We start from the raw sequence: 15,738 nt of genomic DNA, 5'->3' as shown, positions 1-15,738 counted from the left end.
ACCCCGAGCCCTCTTCACTGGCAGGCTGGCAGGGCAGCAGCAGTGAGTCACAGGGAGACCACGCTGGCAGAATAATTACAGAGCAAGACATAAACAGGGCCAGGGAAAGTGTGTGGGGAGGGGGGAGTGGCATAGGAGGTGAAATCAGATGTCTGCCAGGACTACAGACAGCAAGAAGTGAAGATATATACCAGACTCTGCACAGGACACCCCAACTTCAGAGTCAGGAGAATGGGGGCATACAGACAGCTGATCCTGCAACCGGAGCTGTACCATACCCAGGGAAAGGTGGAAGAGGTGTCTGACTCCCTTCCCCCCTCTGCCCCTTGCTTCCTCCAAGGGGTCCCTCTTTCTAGCTTGCACTGGAGTCCTGGCTCTCAGCACATCTGCAGGATGAAGATGCAGGCTTCATGTCTGCCTCTTCGACTTCCTTTCCTATTTATGGTGAAAACCCACTAGAGGACAAAGAGAGAAGGGAAAAGGCAAAGACCATGAAGCACAGAGATAATAGGCCCAGTCAAGAGAAATATCAGAAGTGACAGAGAAAGATGAAGAGTGGCTAGGACTCGGTGGATGCCGCTGAGCCCTGAAAGGGAGGTATAACACAGCTAAAACCTAGGGGGTGGTGGAGAGACAGGGGGACAGCTCTTGTCGCCCACAGCTTACCTGCATACTCAGGGTCCACATGTGGGGGATAGTAGCCAAACTTGATGAAGATAGGGATGGGGACCCCAAACTTGAACCACTCTACAACATAGGGTGGGGGCTGTCCTGTCACTGGGTGGATTACGTCGCATCGCAGAACCACACCTTCGCCGGCTCGAGCAGTCACAAACTCGGGTTCCTCTCGCAGGCCGTGGGCACCTACCAAGGACAGCCAAGGTGACACATGAGGAATTGGCAAAAAAGATCCTGCTCCTACAGTTTATACTGATATCCCACCCTCGCCTCCCCACTTCTGGACCTATCCCTGCTCTCCCCAACAGTCCCTAGTACACCCAGGACACCCATCTCGTAGGCATATCTCCCTCTTCCCTGCTTCATGTATGGCATAAGAAGAGAAGAAGAAAGGAAGGGGTGTCCCATTTTCTCTAGTCTTGCAAGCAAGACTTCCCATCCAAAGGTCCAAACAGCAGCAGGCATGATATGCCTGGCCTGCCTTCCTCAGGTATCCCCTGCGCTCCCACGAAGCATCAGGAGCTCAGACACAGCGGATGGAGGGCTTTCAGCCCTTGGGATCCTGCCCAACTGTAGTCCCTATGAACATTCTGCAATCTTTCTGAAGCAGGGTACTTCCCACTGAAGCCTGGGGGAGGGGGGGCGAAGGCAGAGATCCTGCCTCCTCCTCTGCCCCACCTCCAGCTCAGCCTGGTGTTACAGCTCTAAACAAGAGGGCTCCTCCATACAGGAGCGAGGAATCCCTAACAAGTAAGGAGGCTGCTTGGCAACACCAGAGGGAAAGCCCCGTGGGCCGGAGCAGTCTCTCCAGCCCCTCCTCCAACCCACTGCGCCAGTCTTGCTGCAGAGGGGAGCAGGAGGCACTGCAGCCCTCCAATCTCCAGGCTTTGAATCTATTAGACTCTCACAGTAGCCCCAGACATCACTGTTAAGGCAGGAAGATGGTGGTGACAAAGGAGGGGCACTGGAGCAACCCCCTACCTTTCACAGAGGACATCAGAATCAGGGAGCTAGTGAGGGCACACCCCTATGGGGAAGAGGGCAAGGGAGGGAGGCTGGCAGGAGAGGCCTCCACCCTATCCAAACTGCAAGCTTGAGGAGCCAGGAAAGGGGCTACCTCCAGGGACACTGTCCACATATCAGAGCAAAAAGAACCTGAAGATCATCTCCAGCCGAACACCCTCCTCACATCAGAAAGGGAGAGGGAGATGGCAAGGTCACCTTGATCATTTCTCCCTCGGAGAAGGACGGCCTCACCCCTGCCTTCCTTCAACTGCCCATGACACCCCCAGCCCGAGCTATCTACACACTTTCTCCTTTACCACCCTCCAAGCTCAGCTCTCCAGGGCAGTCAGTACCAAGGACAGCAGCCTCCACTGGGAGGCCACAAGCTTGAAGCTTGTTGGGCCGTCCCACCCAAAGACCCTGCAGGAGAGCAAGGGAGCTTTGTGGGTCCATCTCTGTTCTTCCTTCACCTCTGACCTTGTGAGCTCATGCCTCAGTCTGCCCTTCACATCTGTGTGCCTAGCCATGTGTGCGTGTTTTCCTGATCACTATCTACCTCTGTGTCCTCCATACCACCTTCTCTCCTTTCTCTAGGTCTTGTTTTCTCCTTCTGACTCCTGCCCTGGGTGTCTGTCTTTGTCTCTCTCTGTGTGAGTGTGTGTGTGTGTATTCTCTCTCTCTCTCTCTCTCTCTCTCTCTCTCTCTCTCTCTCTCTCTCTCTCTCTCTCTCTCTCTCTCTCTCATGCTCCTTCCTCATGTCTCTCTGTCAAGCCTCCATCTCTTACTCCCACCTATGTGGGTGATTCTGTCTACCTGCCCGCCCCGTGTTTGTGTGTGTGTGTGTGTGTGTTGTGAGTGAGGACTGTAGATTTCTGCTGCCCTATGACAGACAATGGGGCTTTGCCTAATTGTCAGAAATGGGGAGCTGTTCTATGTGCATGTGTGTTTCTTGTCTGTACCTCTCCAAGGAGTCGGTGTGTGTCGCCTGTGTCTCCTTCCCCCCCCCTCCCCTCTCCTCCCTCTTCTCTGCAACTTGAGGAAGGAGGAGGCAGAGAGGGAAGCAAGCCCTTGCAGAAGCCTATTGGCTCTCGGTGACATCACTGTTTTCTAGAGAAAGAGCTAAGATCACTGAGTATTTTTGGAGCAAAGCAGTTGCACTCACCTGCCAGAGGCCCAGGCAGGTTTCCTAGCCTCCCCGCCCCCAACCTAGCTGCAGGCTGTTTGCAGCCCAGGCCCTCCAGAAAGGAAGAGAGCCCAGCTGCAGGGAGTGCCTCCCAGCATCCCCAGCATCCCCCACATCCCATAGGACACATGAGAGGAAAAAAAAAAAAGCCTACTGAATCCAGGCATACAAAGAGCAGAACTGGACCAAAAGGAATAAATTCCCAGCAGCATCCATGAGCCAAAATAATGGGGATGGGGGAAGGGTTCTGGAAGGGTGGACAAGTGTATATGTGCATGTATGTGCACATATGCAAAACTATCTGCAGCACAGCCTATGTGGAGATTAGGAGACAAACTATAAGAGCCTGGGAAAGTAAAAGGGATTTTTCCCGGGGCCAAAGAGGCTCACGAAAGGTAGCACCTTTGCCCCTAGAGTCTAGGCAAAAGGCAGAGAGCTGGAGAACATCAGGAAGCTCTAATAGTCAACTCCTGCTCTGGACAACAGGCTGCCAAGTCCAAGACTCTGGAGGGCAATGCCCAGAGGTAGGTCACCTTTGGCATGGGTCCCCACAGTGCCAGCTGCTCATTTGCACCTGCACTGCCTGGTTCTCACTGCATCTCAATAAGGCAGCCTCTTCACACCTTCCTTCCCAGCCCTGGAAAGAAGGCTGCAGGTTCATACTCCTGGCCTCAGCCAGCCCCTGGACTGGGTGCCCTGAGCCCTAAGCATGAAGCACACCCCCAAATAGCAGGGTAAGTGCTCTCCCACCAGCATCTCTTCTCAGGGGCATTCCAAACAGAGGCAAGTGACTGCAGAGTGGATGCATCCCAAAGATGATATGCGAGACAAAATGAGACAGGTTTCTCCACAAGGAAGATGAGGGGGAAGCCATGTCTCAGCCTCCACACTCAGCACAAGCTCTCCTGGGTTTCTGGATCTGAAAATAGTCATCTTCTCTTTCCTTTCTTACACACCTTACACACACACACACACACACAGAGAGAGAGAGAATGGGTATGTTCCCTCACTCTATTACCCACAGACACTTCTCTCTAGGCCTCATATTCTCTGAGCCAAAATATGTCTAATAAACATCTCTCCAGAAAAGATCAATGAGTGGGAAGGGGACAAGGGGGAGTCATTAATGAGGGGCTTGAAAAAGGAGAAATTGGGAAATCAAACACAAGGGCAAGCAAATCCCCATCCAGGGGTGAAAGAGACTCAGGTCAGGGAATTAGGGGGGAGGGGCACAAATGTATCTCATGCAAGCTGATTGCCTGTCCAACCCAACTAGAGAGTCACTCGGGCAATTCCCATAACAAAAGACATTGAAACTCAAAAAATCGCCTACAGAAGGTAGACAGACAAATTAGTCCCCAGCAGGGCCACAGAGAACAGCTGGAAGGCAGGGGAAGGAGGAGGGGAAAGACAATGCTTAGAAATAATGACCTCAGATCCCACCCCCCTTAGACTGGCTTTGGCAGGGGGTAGGCACATCAAAAAGGCTAGAAAACACCCTGAGCCCCACATGCACTTTTCAAGAGAATCTGAATCCTGAGTGGCTCCCCAACCCACTTTTAGGGCTATGCCACCCTGGCAGGAAAGAGAAAGCAAGAGGGCAGGTAGATGGAACAGGCAGGCCCCTACAGGTTGGCTGACCTTTTGGAAAGCCCATAGGATACAAATCTCCCATTCTCTGGGCCAGGTGGTACCCGGTGGGTAGCTGAGTCCAAAGCTGCCAGCAGACACCCTGTGTGCACAGAACTACAAAGCATCCAAGGCTTGGCACAACCCCACAACCTGGAGCCTGGAAAGGTCTGGGAAGGAAGGGTCCTAGGATAGAAAACTACTTCTCAGTACCAGGAAAAGGGGCAAGAGACAGGTGCAGAAACCCTCACTGTACCCAGGAGACAAGTAGAACACTACCCAGCCACACACACAGGGTCTGTACCAGGAGTATGATGCTACATGCCCATAGTGTGGCCCCTGACACAGTTCTGCTATTTCTGTCTTGCAAATGGGTTTCCCAAAAGTTACCTAAGTAACAAATAGTGGATCAAGAGTCCTTCCAGAACCCACATGACCAAAGCCTCTCTCCCCTATACAGAGTCAGAGCTTCCACCCACAGTCAGCAGAGGTTTTGAGAGTCCAGACTCTACATCCCAAGACCACAGATGGATTCTGAATAGGCCTTCCTCCTAGAAACACTTAGATCAGATGGTGACCATCTGGTGAAGGTCACTCTACCTGGTCCTGAAAGTCCTGCCAGCCTGGACTGTGGCTAAGAGGAAGGAAGACAAAGGCTGACTACCAGCCTCCATGGCTCCTCATGGCAGCCTCCTCTTCCTCCTCCTCTGGGCACCAGACTCTCAAACCACAGGCCTGTTGTCTAATAATACCAGCGACAGCCACTGCCACCTCCATCTGCCAGCCTAAAAATAATCCCTGCTGAGTCCAAAAAAGACACAGCCCCCAATAGTCCCCCAATCCCTCCTCCTCAGCAGGCCAGGAGGCTCCAGGAGATTCCAGGAAGCCAGCAGACTTGGGCTCTCACCACGTGGGAGGCACACACCCAGAGGAAGACCTGAGGACAGCAGAAAGCTGGCTCCTGCCACCCAGCACCGGGTAAGAAGCACTCAGAGAGTCTAGCCTAGATCTATAGAACCAGTACCCAGGACATGAGGGAGTCCCATTCTCTGCATACACAGGTTGGATGGGTTTGAGACCATCTATAACATCTATCATCCTTCTACCTAGAAAGGACTCTCACACTCTAGAAAAGCCCTACCTTGCTGTGGCTCCTGACCAATATCCTCACAGCCTTTCTGCACCCCTCCCAGGAGGCCAAGGGATAAACTTAGGTAAGCTCCAACTTTAGGAACAGCAAGGTACTAGGTGGACTGGGCTCCACCTCCAACCCCTCTGGCTGGACTGCCGCATCACCACCGCCTCCAATAGCATTGGTAGTGCCAGTGCTATTAGTGACCTTAATTTGCTGGGCTAGATTATATTTCCAAGAACCCTTTCCCCAGGAGCCACGGGCAGGAAGGAAGTCTGTAACTCAATCTCAGTCCATAGCTCCTCAGCAGAAAAGTGAAGTCATACCCACCCCCTACACCCACAACCTAGCCCTACCACCTGGAAAGAAGCCTGTCCTCACATAGCTTGTGTACTCCACAGGGCACCCTGCTATGTACACCACAAGGCTAGCCAGTAAGGGCACCATAGGTCCGATAGGCATAGGAAATGAGTGAGAGATTACTCCCGGTAGAGCAACAGCATCCCTGCTCCAAACCAGGATGAGAGCAATGCATCACTGCTACAATCTGTGCCCATGAACAAGCTTTTTGCCACATCCCCACATCTAGGGTATACTTCACCAGGAAGAAGATAAGGGGGCAGCATAGAAGGCACAAGGCCACGTAGGTTATCAGTCCCCTCTTTGTCTGAAGGTCAGGCAGGCAGTTCACAGCCCTGACCCCACGGAACTTACAAAACCCTCAAAGAGGCCCCATCTCCACTCACCACTCTCCTGGTTACTCATGCAAGAGCGAATAGGAAAGCAGGAAGATTTCTAAGAAAAATAGGTCAGTTGCCTCCGGCAGACCAGACCACACCCATGGGCAGTGCCCCTGGGGCAGAAGCCTGACTGCAAGCTGCTCCTCCAACCCCAATCCTCTCCCATCTCCCCAGATACCCAGAGCTTTCTTTATCTACCCTGGACTGTGCCTGGCTGAAGGCAACCAATGCCTCCTAGCAAGAGAGGCAGTCGGCTCCCCATCTCTGCCCTGTTACTTAGGCTTTCGGTATTGAACCTCAGGCAGTTCTTCGCCCCAGCTCTGGGCTGGAGCCTCCAACTCGAAGAACATCTGGGCTACGAGAACAGGGATGCAGGTGCAGAGCAACGAACAGGGAAGCAAGCAGCTTGCCGAGCAGTCTCGCTGCATCCCAAAGTACTCAAAAGAGGGGCTCCTACCTCAAACTTGTCCATAAATGCTCCTGTCCTGATGTGCTCCACGCAAGTGCACACAAACACACAAGTGCTTGCAAGGGCATGGTACACATCTAACTAAGTGGAAACACCGGTTACAGAGGCGCATACATATGGGGATATATGCGTGTGTGCACACATTTAAAAATATGCACACTCACACATACATGGAGGAATATACATAGCACATCCTGGGGCGCGTACGTATATGTACACATGCGCACACATACACATGCACACTTCTTCTGAAAGCCAAAAGTTCTCACCAATCACAGCTCATCAAGATCCACTCTTCACACAAATTGTTCAACCCATCCCTGGAAGCAGAGGGAAGGGGGGGGGTCATGTCACTCCAGGGTGGGGGTGGGGAGAGCAGCTGAGAAGCCTCCAGAAGGGGGCAGCTCTCGTGGAGACAGGAATCAGTTAAATCTCACTGCTCCTGATGCTTTCCTAACTGGGCCTCACCGCCCACCCCCGCGTTTTCAGTGCAAACAGGAGGGCTGCAGGGAAACCTAATGAGCACCCAGCAGAACGGAGGGGAAAAAAGCAAACCGTACAAGCTAGCCAACTCTGAGAGCTGGGGTCTGCCCTGCTGAGGACAGAGAGGAAGCCTAGACCCTGGAAAGTGCCAGGCACAGCAAAGAAGGGACGGATACCAGCTCTCTAACTGGGCAACCTTTACTCCTTGAGAAACCAGACCCCAGCTCTCTGTCTCATATATAAACATGAAACCACCTGAACCAGGGACCTGACAACTCCAGAGACTGCTGCATGCTGGGCTATCGGCCTACTGCTTCCAGCTGACTCTTTCCAGTACTCGGCAGCATCATGCCTCCTCCCACACATACCTATTCCAGCTTCATGCAGGGGGGCCTCCTACCAGACACACCCCCGCCTCCGTGTAAATGTCCTGAGACACACTCTCATACCAGCACTCACCACCCGGCACCAAGTCCTTCCCAGCTGAGAGGCTGTCCTGGGCTTTAAACATACTCCTTCTCATCTCCATCAACAAAGGAAGGCTGGGTGGACAAAGCCAGAGAGGACAGAGGGCACTGCTCCAACCACAAGCAGAATCTGAATCAGATTTTCATTTGCCTGGGCACACAGGAGCCAGGGAGTCCACCAGCAGACTCGGTGGAGGTAGCACTGGGAATGAAGAACAGACTTCCCTCCCTTACAGGAGGTTGAATGTCAATTATACCTCACTCAGGATTTCCACATAGTGTGGAAACTCCCCCACATTGCTGGGCAGATGTCTGTGATGCAGAGACTACTACATCAATAGCCTTCCTCCTCTCCTCTCCTCTCCTCCCCTCCCCTCCCCTCCCCTCCCCTCCCCTCTCCTCCCTCCCCTTCTCTCTTTCTCTCTCTCTCTCTCTCTCTCTCTCTCTCTCTCTCTCTCTCTCTCTCTTTCCCTCCCTCCCTCCCTCCCTCCCTCCCTCCCCCCCTCCCTGAGATAGGGTTTCTCCATGTCCTGAAACTCTCTCTGTACAACAGAGATCCACCTGCCTCCGCCTTTCTCTTTTCTTTACCCTCCCAACTGGATCACAGATCTCAGTTACTTTCAAGATGCCTGACCAGAGTCAAAAGGAAGAGCCCATGCCCACCTCTGTCCCAGACTTGCAAGCTGACAGTTTGATGGGCCTGGTTCTTTTCACCTAGAGTGACTCCTGCTTTGGACAGTCCCTGAGGTTGAAGGATTTCTCCAAAGTCACCTCTGCCCCTCTCAGAACATCTGGATCCCATAAGGCCTCTCATCAGCACTGGCCTCACAGGCAAGCAGGTGCCCTTCCCCCTCTCTAGGCTGGGCTCCGCATCCTTCCTGTAGCATCTGGCAGCCAGCAATACTTCAGCTTTGCAGACCTTGTAAAGGACTTCCAAGCAATTCTGCATGCCCCACCCACACTTCCCTGGGATGCAGGAAAAAGAGGTTCCACCAGACAAGGTCAGCCCAGGAAGGGGTCTAGCTTCCTCGGAGGCAATCTTCTGAATGTCCCCCCAACACACTCCTAACTCTCCGCTCCCTGCATAACCCAACGAGAAGAAGCTGGTTAGGGAGCTAGGAATCCCATCCCATAGATCCTGAAATACTACCACGGATGTCTGGTGAACACATAGTTCACAACAGGCACCCAGCCACTTCGTCACAACTGTTCACACACTCCAAGCCTCTACAAACTCCTACAGCTAACCCACTTTCCACTGAGGTAAGTGACATTTAGAAAAGCTGAGAAATGTGTCCAAGGTCATGGGGTCAGCAAGTGGGACGGTCAGGATTTGAATCTTGTCCATTTATCAGTAAGCCTATGTCTGTAAGTGCCTCATTGAGCCATTTCAGACTAAAAAGAACCCAAGACCAATCAGGTCACCCTTGCTCCCAGACAGGAGAGTAGGAGTTCCAGACAGAAGGACCAATAACCTTCACAACCAACAACCTTCAACACTGGGAAGTTCCTTCTTCAGTCTAGCCATTCTGTGAATCTCGGCAATATAAACCCAATTTCCTGTAGTCTGTGTTTAAATTAAAAAAAAAAAAATCTGTCCCTCGCTAAAGTTGAGAGGCTAGTTGAAGAGCCCTCCTTAGGTGTCTCTTCAATTCGGATGCTAGCACAGCCTTTTGTGCTTTCAGGGACAGCCCCACAGCAGAATATACCAAAACCCAGAGGGGAGGAGGAGGAGGTCACTGAAAGACTGCATGGGAAGGGGGAAGGGAGAAGCACAGCAAGATCCACCTTTTTTTCATAAGCTTCTTCTGAGGTCACTCTGTCTCGGTTTTCCCAGCTGACAAACGGAAACCTTTATAACCATCCTGACCATCGTAGTGCTTGTTGGAAAGCTGTCCTTCCCTTCGCCCTCCTCTCTCGCTTCAGAACCCCCTCTCAAGTAGCAGAGGAGATACATTCCAATCCGGAAACTTTCTCAAACCACTCCCCCCCACACGCCCCGAGGCAAGGTGCAAAAGAAGCCGGGGAAGCCCGCGCCTCCAGCAGAGCCCTTCAAAAAGGCTCCCTAGTCCGCAGAATCTCGCCACCCTGTCGCCTTCCACCCACAGACCGTTCCTCTCCCGCCGCCATCTCCCTGCTTTGCGAACTTGCCCGCAGCCGGGTCGGTTCCGCGCGCAGAAACCGTGAGCTCAGAGTCCTGGCAGCTTCCAGGCTCGACTCTGACTTCCATACAAGGGCCGAGAGCCGGGTGCCACCCAGAGCTCTGCCATCTCCAAAGCGAAAGCCCTCGCGCTCAAGTATGCACCCCGCGCCTTGGCTTCTCCCTAGCTTTTTCTTGGGCTCAGACCCGAGAAGGCAGAAATAAAAATCCCACTCGACTCTGAGACGCAGCGGGGCAGACCCCTACCTCGCGGCCCACGCCCTGAGGCCGCTGGACCGGGCAGCCTGGAGCGCGGCGACGGCGCCTCCCCGGGAACTTTTGCCTGGCCGGGGCCCAGAGGCAGCCAAGGTGGGTGCGGGCGGCCGACAGAACCAAGAAGATCAGACGCTGCTCAGAGCCTCTAGGTCAATTCTGCTTGTCACCTGCCAAGGGGATCCGATCTCCGCGGCCAAGATGTGTGGAAAGGAAGGGCGCGGGGCGGAGAACCCGGTCCCTTAGAGGCGGCTGCGGGAACTCCCAACCTCTTAATCGCGCCTCCCTTCAAGGGCTCCTCCATCCAGCGGTGCTGTGCAGGGCTGGGACGCGCGGAACCCTGCCTAAAGACCATCAAAGTCCCCAGCAGCCAGAGTTAGAGCACTAGGGGTTCCCCAAAGCTCAGATTCGACGTGTGTTTGTGAACCAAGGGGCCTAAGGTAGACTAAGTCCACTTAGATTCCAAGGCGTTCGCAGCCCAAGGGCTCCCGCACCTTCCCGCCGAGTTCCTCCCACCCGCAGTTCCCCAGCCCTTGCCCGGGCCAGTGCTCGGAGGTGCGCCTGGCCGGAGCCGGAGCCTCGCCCCCGGGGTTCGGGAGCCAGACCCTGGAGCAAAGGTCTGAAACGCCAGGAGGGTTGGAGGAGGGATGCTGCACTTCAACTCACCTTGAGCCACAAGACCTCGGGTGCTGATCACACTTGCTATCAAAGTGGCCACATACCAAATCATAGTACTACCGCGCGCCAGCCAAGAGCCTCATCCTATCGCAAAGTGCTCCTGCGTCTGCACACTTCTCGTGCCTCAGTGCCCGCTTCTCGCCCGCCTACGCCCCTTGCCGGTGCTCCTGTAGCCCGGGCGGCCCGCTCTCCATCCCTTCCTGGCTCCGCTCGTCTCGGCGCGCGCAGCCTCCCGGGCCCCGGCGCAGCGGCACCTGCACTGCCAACCGAGGCAGAGCGCAGCCAGGTCCACGGTGAAGCCTAGCCGGGCCTGTCCTGGTGGTCCGCCCCTGCCGGCTGTTTATTGGACAGTGCTCACGAGTCTAGGCACTGATTGGCTAAACTCTTAGTCCGTCGCTGCGCGAAGGAGGCGAGCCCATTTCAAGGTGCGTTGAAGTGTAGCGAGCAGAGCCGCAGAATCATGCGCATTGCCTGGGAAAAGGCGTTGTAACGTCTTTGCTCTATTCTGTTCTCAGCTCATACTGCAAGGCAAGTTTCTGATTAAATAAATGGTAGCTTCTCGTACTGGCTAATGGGACCCTAAGAATCTCAATAACCCTTGACAGGTCCGAGGGGATGGAGCCCCCGCCCACCTTGAGAATCCAACATCCGGTTTCTATCAAGAAAAAAAAAAAAAGCAGTTCCCGGGAGGACCACGCTGATACGGGCATAGGGAAACCCAAGCATCCTGGGGAAACTAGGAAACGTCCTTTTCTGGAGAACGGTTCAAAGAGACCACGTGATACCTCCCCACCCCACCCCCCACTCTTTGCACACTCTCTTAGAACACACTACCTCCACCAAACGTTATATTAAGTTAGGCTCCATCCAGCCCAAAGCCAGGAGGATGACTAAAATGACCTCTAAAAGTCGCTAAATTTGGAATGAGTCATTGGCTCAGCTGCGGCGAGTCACAGACCCCTCTGGAACACATGTGCACACGTACTGCCACCCCCATTGCTGGTCATCGTTGTTCATGATTACTAAAGCCATTAAACTTTTCCCCCCTCTCTCTAAATAAATGCTGCCTCTCCTGCACACAAATGCTGCTTCCTCTCCTACCTTACTGAGAGCCCAGCCCCATATCAGCAGCATAAAGTCAAGGTGGCGTTTGTGAGCGATCAGGGGGTGAGGTGGAGAACCAAGGAAAAGGGAAAGGTCCTCCTCATTTCTGCAGAAGATAATAAATAAAGAAGCTGGAAGAACTTCCTATATCCCAGGCTCCCTACTCCAGCATCTCTTCATCTCCTCCCCCAATACAATTGTGTTTACACAAGGAATAAATTAGTAACATGAAAGCCTCTACAACCATCTCACATCAGCGTTCTGAGGCTGCCGTGGAGATGTTTATTCTTTCAAGCTTCTGAAACAGTGATGAGAGGCACAGCTCCCTAGGAGGGGCTGTTGGCCAGGGAAGAAATGGAGGGGCAATGAAGGAAATCTCTCAATAAGCACAGAGCATGAAGTTTCCCATAGACCAACAGCTTGCTGCTGGAAAAGCCAATGTGTGCGCATGGACTCGTGCATCTCACATAGAGTGGCCTTGAGTGATAGAGAGCCATTCTTTTTGGAGAACTCCACTCTCGTTGCCACCCAGGAGATGAAAAGCTGAGGCTCCTAAGCAGAGAAGCAAGCACACTAATGAACTTTTATCATCTGAATAGAATCTGGAGAACTGGACTTCTGAATACCTCCTGCTTGCTCACTCGCCCTGCTCATGCGAACACACTCATGATTTATCACTCTGTGAATATATTCCCATGGGCCACTGGTCCTTTCTGGGCTGACATTTCTTTCCTGGGGCTTTGGTGAAAGCTGCACGCTCTAGATCTCATTGACGCATCAATTCTCAGACAACATGCACCAATTCTACCTCCAACACACACATGTGCGTGTCTCCCCATAAACAGGTTTGCACACATCTATATACGCCTATACATACTTCCTCTGGGTCCTAGGTCTATCAAAACTTATTGGGATCCACTTGAAAAATGGATGATGAGGCTAGGCTATGATTTAATTTTGACCTCAGAAACGTTCATGTTGTTGGAAACTTGATCCCCAAGGTGGCAGTATTGGAAGAACGGAACCTTCAAGACGTAAGTCCTAGGAGCTGGAGAGACACTTGACAGTTAAGAACGTGCACAACTCTTGCAGAGTTTGGTTTTCAACATCCTTATTAGGTAATTGTCCATGATCTGTAACTACAGCTTTAAAGGATCTAACACCCCTTTACAGGCACTGCACTCATGTGCACACACACAAACACACACACAAACACATATAGATATAGTTTAATATAAAGATGTGAGTTTGGGGCTGGAGAGATTGGGGGGCAGGGGTTAAGAGCATTGGCTGCTCTTCCAGAGGTCATGAGTTCAATTCCCAACAACCACATAGTGGCTCACAACCATCTGTAATTGGATCAAATGCCTTCTTCTGGTGTGTCAGCAACACTGTGTGAATATACATTTTACACACACACACACACACACACACACACACACAAAGAAACATGAGTTCTACTGAGAAGTCCTTAATCACTGGAAGTCATGCCACTGCTAGGTAATTCTCCTGGAATCTCCCTGGTAGTTCTCATAAGAAGGCTGTCATGAGCAGAGCTAGACTTGGTGGCCTAGGTAATTATCCCAGCATTTGGAAGGTCAGAAGTACAAGATCATCCTCAGCTGCACACAAAACTGAAGGTCACCCTGAGCTACAAGAGACCCTAATCTCATAAAAGAGAAGAGAAAACAAAGCAGGGGTGGGGCGCTGTTATGAAGGGAGAAAGGCTGGCCCCTCCTCCTCTCTACCTGCTACCTGGCTTGAAATCCAGCCACTTGCCAGCACATGCTAAAGCTATTGCCATCTTCCATCTGTCTTGGGGCTTTGAACAGAAATAAACCAGTGCAGGTACCACAGCCATGAGCGTGCAGAATTGTGTGCTAAGTAAATCTTTCTTTTCTTCATGAGTCTACCTCCTTGAATATTTCATGATAACAAAACAAACAAACAAAACAAATCAACAAAAATGACAAAAAAGCCTGGTTAATACAACTGTATGACTCCAGGATTCATCCCCTTTTATATGCTCATAGCAGCATCTGACGCCTGTGGAATGGTGTTCTGTGTCCTCTGAGGCTGGGGTATAGGCAAAATTGAGTCCATAGTCTAGCCCCAGGTCCTTGAATCCTTGAGGTAGAAGAGACACATCTATTTAACATGTATGGAGCATCTACTTTGAGACAGTTCCTTCCCAGAAGTTGAGGAAAAGATAAAGCAGTCCCCACAGTCCATCCCTGCTATCCTTGCTTGGCCACCCATCTTGTCTTCAGGAGGATGGTAGTTTCTGCTAGGAAGTTAAAACCGTATATCAGATCAGAACTTAAAAGAATAAACTGAACTAGAGAGATGTTCAAAGGAAACTAAAAGGAATGTATTTCATCTGGAGAATCAACTGGAAATACAGGACACAAGAGTGAAGACAGAGAGAAAAGGGAAGGAAATTGAATTGAAGAGGGAAAAATTAGCATCATGACCATTATCATACAACATGTGCCGGTTCATTTCAGATCAGCTCAAGAGACACGTGTTGTAGCAACTGGCAGAGAGGAATGAGGCCAGTCAAATCTTTTCCTCTTAACATATGGCTGAGCATTTGACTCAGAACAAATGGCAACCCCTCCATCCCTAGCCGAGACATAGAGCTGAATACTCAGAGGCCACATGGGCCCCTTCCGAGAGGCATAGGAAAGAGGAACACAAACCAACCCCCTTGAATTGGTGTTCCTGGTTCATTGTGGATACCCCTAATGAATATAGGTATCTGACACTATACACATTGGGTGTCAGAATATCTGTCATCTTTAGTTGCATCAAAAGCTTCACTTTTGGAAACAAATAATTCTGCTCTTATCAGTTATTCCAAGAAAAGAAAACCAAACCACTCACTACTTACTCTTACATGCCCAGAAGCCCTCAGAGGACACACAGAAAAGGTAGCCACTGGCAACCAAGGTTTCTCTTACACCCACTGAGCAATCAAACTGCAAACAGCAGCTTGTGTTTACCCTCTTCAGGGCTCTTGGTAGGATTTGGGGTAGGATGATGGCTGGAGCATCTCCTTACAAGGAAGAAGAGAGGCTGTAAACCAAAGGAATTTATTCAAAATAAGTTTGAAAGTGTTTGGTGTTTATACAGTTTGAAAACTGTTCTAATTATCTTGCCATATTAAAAAAAAAAACATTCCAAAATGATACAGTGTCTTAAAATAACAAGAGTCATTTATGTGAGCAGTGCTTGGTGGGAATATCAAACATCAGTTCCAAGATGCATGGACAGTTTCAAGATGGCTCACACACCTGGCTCTAAGCTGGTTGTTAGCCAGGCTTGTCGGTAAAGTTTCCTGTCTCATCATACAAACTTCTCTGTTGACTAGCCTGGGCTTCCTCACAGCTTGGTGGCTGGGTTTCAAGGGCCCATGTCCCAACAGAACCAAGTAAAAATACCCTTTATATCCCCCTGTCCTGGATAACACAGCTTCATGTCCACAGGTGTGGACTACCTATCCAGCTGAAAAGGAAACCACGTAGATCCTCGACTCTCCGTGTAATGATGTCTGCTCTACACTCTGAGATGAGCTTGTGGAATGGAGGTAGCACTGCAGCCATTTTGGGAATGGTACAATTTGCTGTGAAAACAATTTTCAAAATAAAAGCAGAAAAAAATGAACTCTAGAAAAAAAAAACTCTTGGAAAAATTATATTATGGAAATTGTCTCATGCAATTATGGAAGCTGAGAAGTCTAACAATATGCTGTCTA

At 51.3% G+C, this 15,738-nt stretch overlaps 1 protein-coding gene across 3 annotated transcripts in view; it reads right to left on the bottom strand.

The window, feature by feature from the left end:
• Window positions 1-11,115, bottom strand: part of Igsf9b (immunoglobulin superfamily member 9B) — a 52,742-nt gene extending 41,627 nt beyond the window's left edge. For all 3 annotated transcript variants that reach the window (XR_015048919.1, XM_021172649.3, XM_021172650.3), the window contains exons 1-2: window positions 10,866-11,115; window positions 667-864 (exon numbers count right to left, since the gene is read on the bottom strand). Coding sequence is in view for 2 of the 3 variants with exons in the window: in XM_021172649.3 (XP_021028308.1) it covers window positions 667-864; window positions 10,866-10,929 (262 nt within the window). In the remaining variant the exon portion in view is untranslated. The remainder of the gene's footprint in view (window positions 1-666; window positions 865-10,865) is intronic.
• Window positions 11,116-15,738: the final 4,623 nt, after the last annotated feature.

Source organism: Mus caroli, unplaced genomic scaffold (assembly GCF_978045245.1).
Source record: "Mus caroli unplaced genomic scaffold, Mus_caroli_1 scaffold_11, whole genome shotgun sequence".
In the NCBI taxonomy this organism is placed as follows: domain Eukaryota; kingdom Metazoa; phylum Chordata; class Mammalia; order Rodentia; family Muridae; genus Mus; species Mus caroli.
The sequence above is the reverse complement of the archived record's forward strand: the minus strand, read 5'-3'. Positions and strand labels throughout refer to the sequence as shown.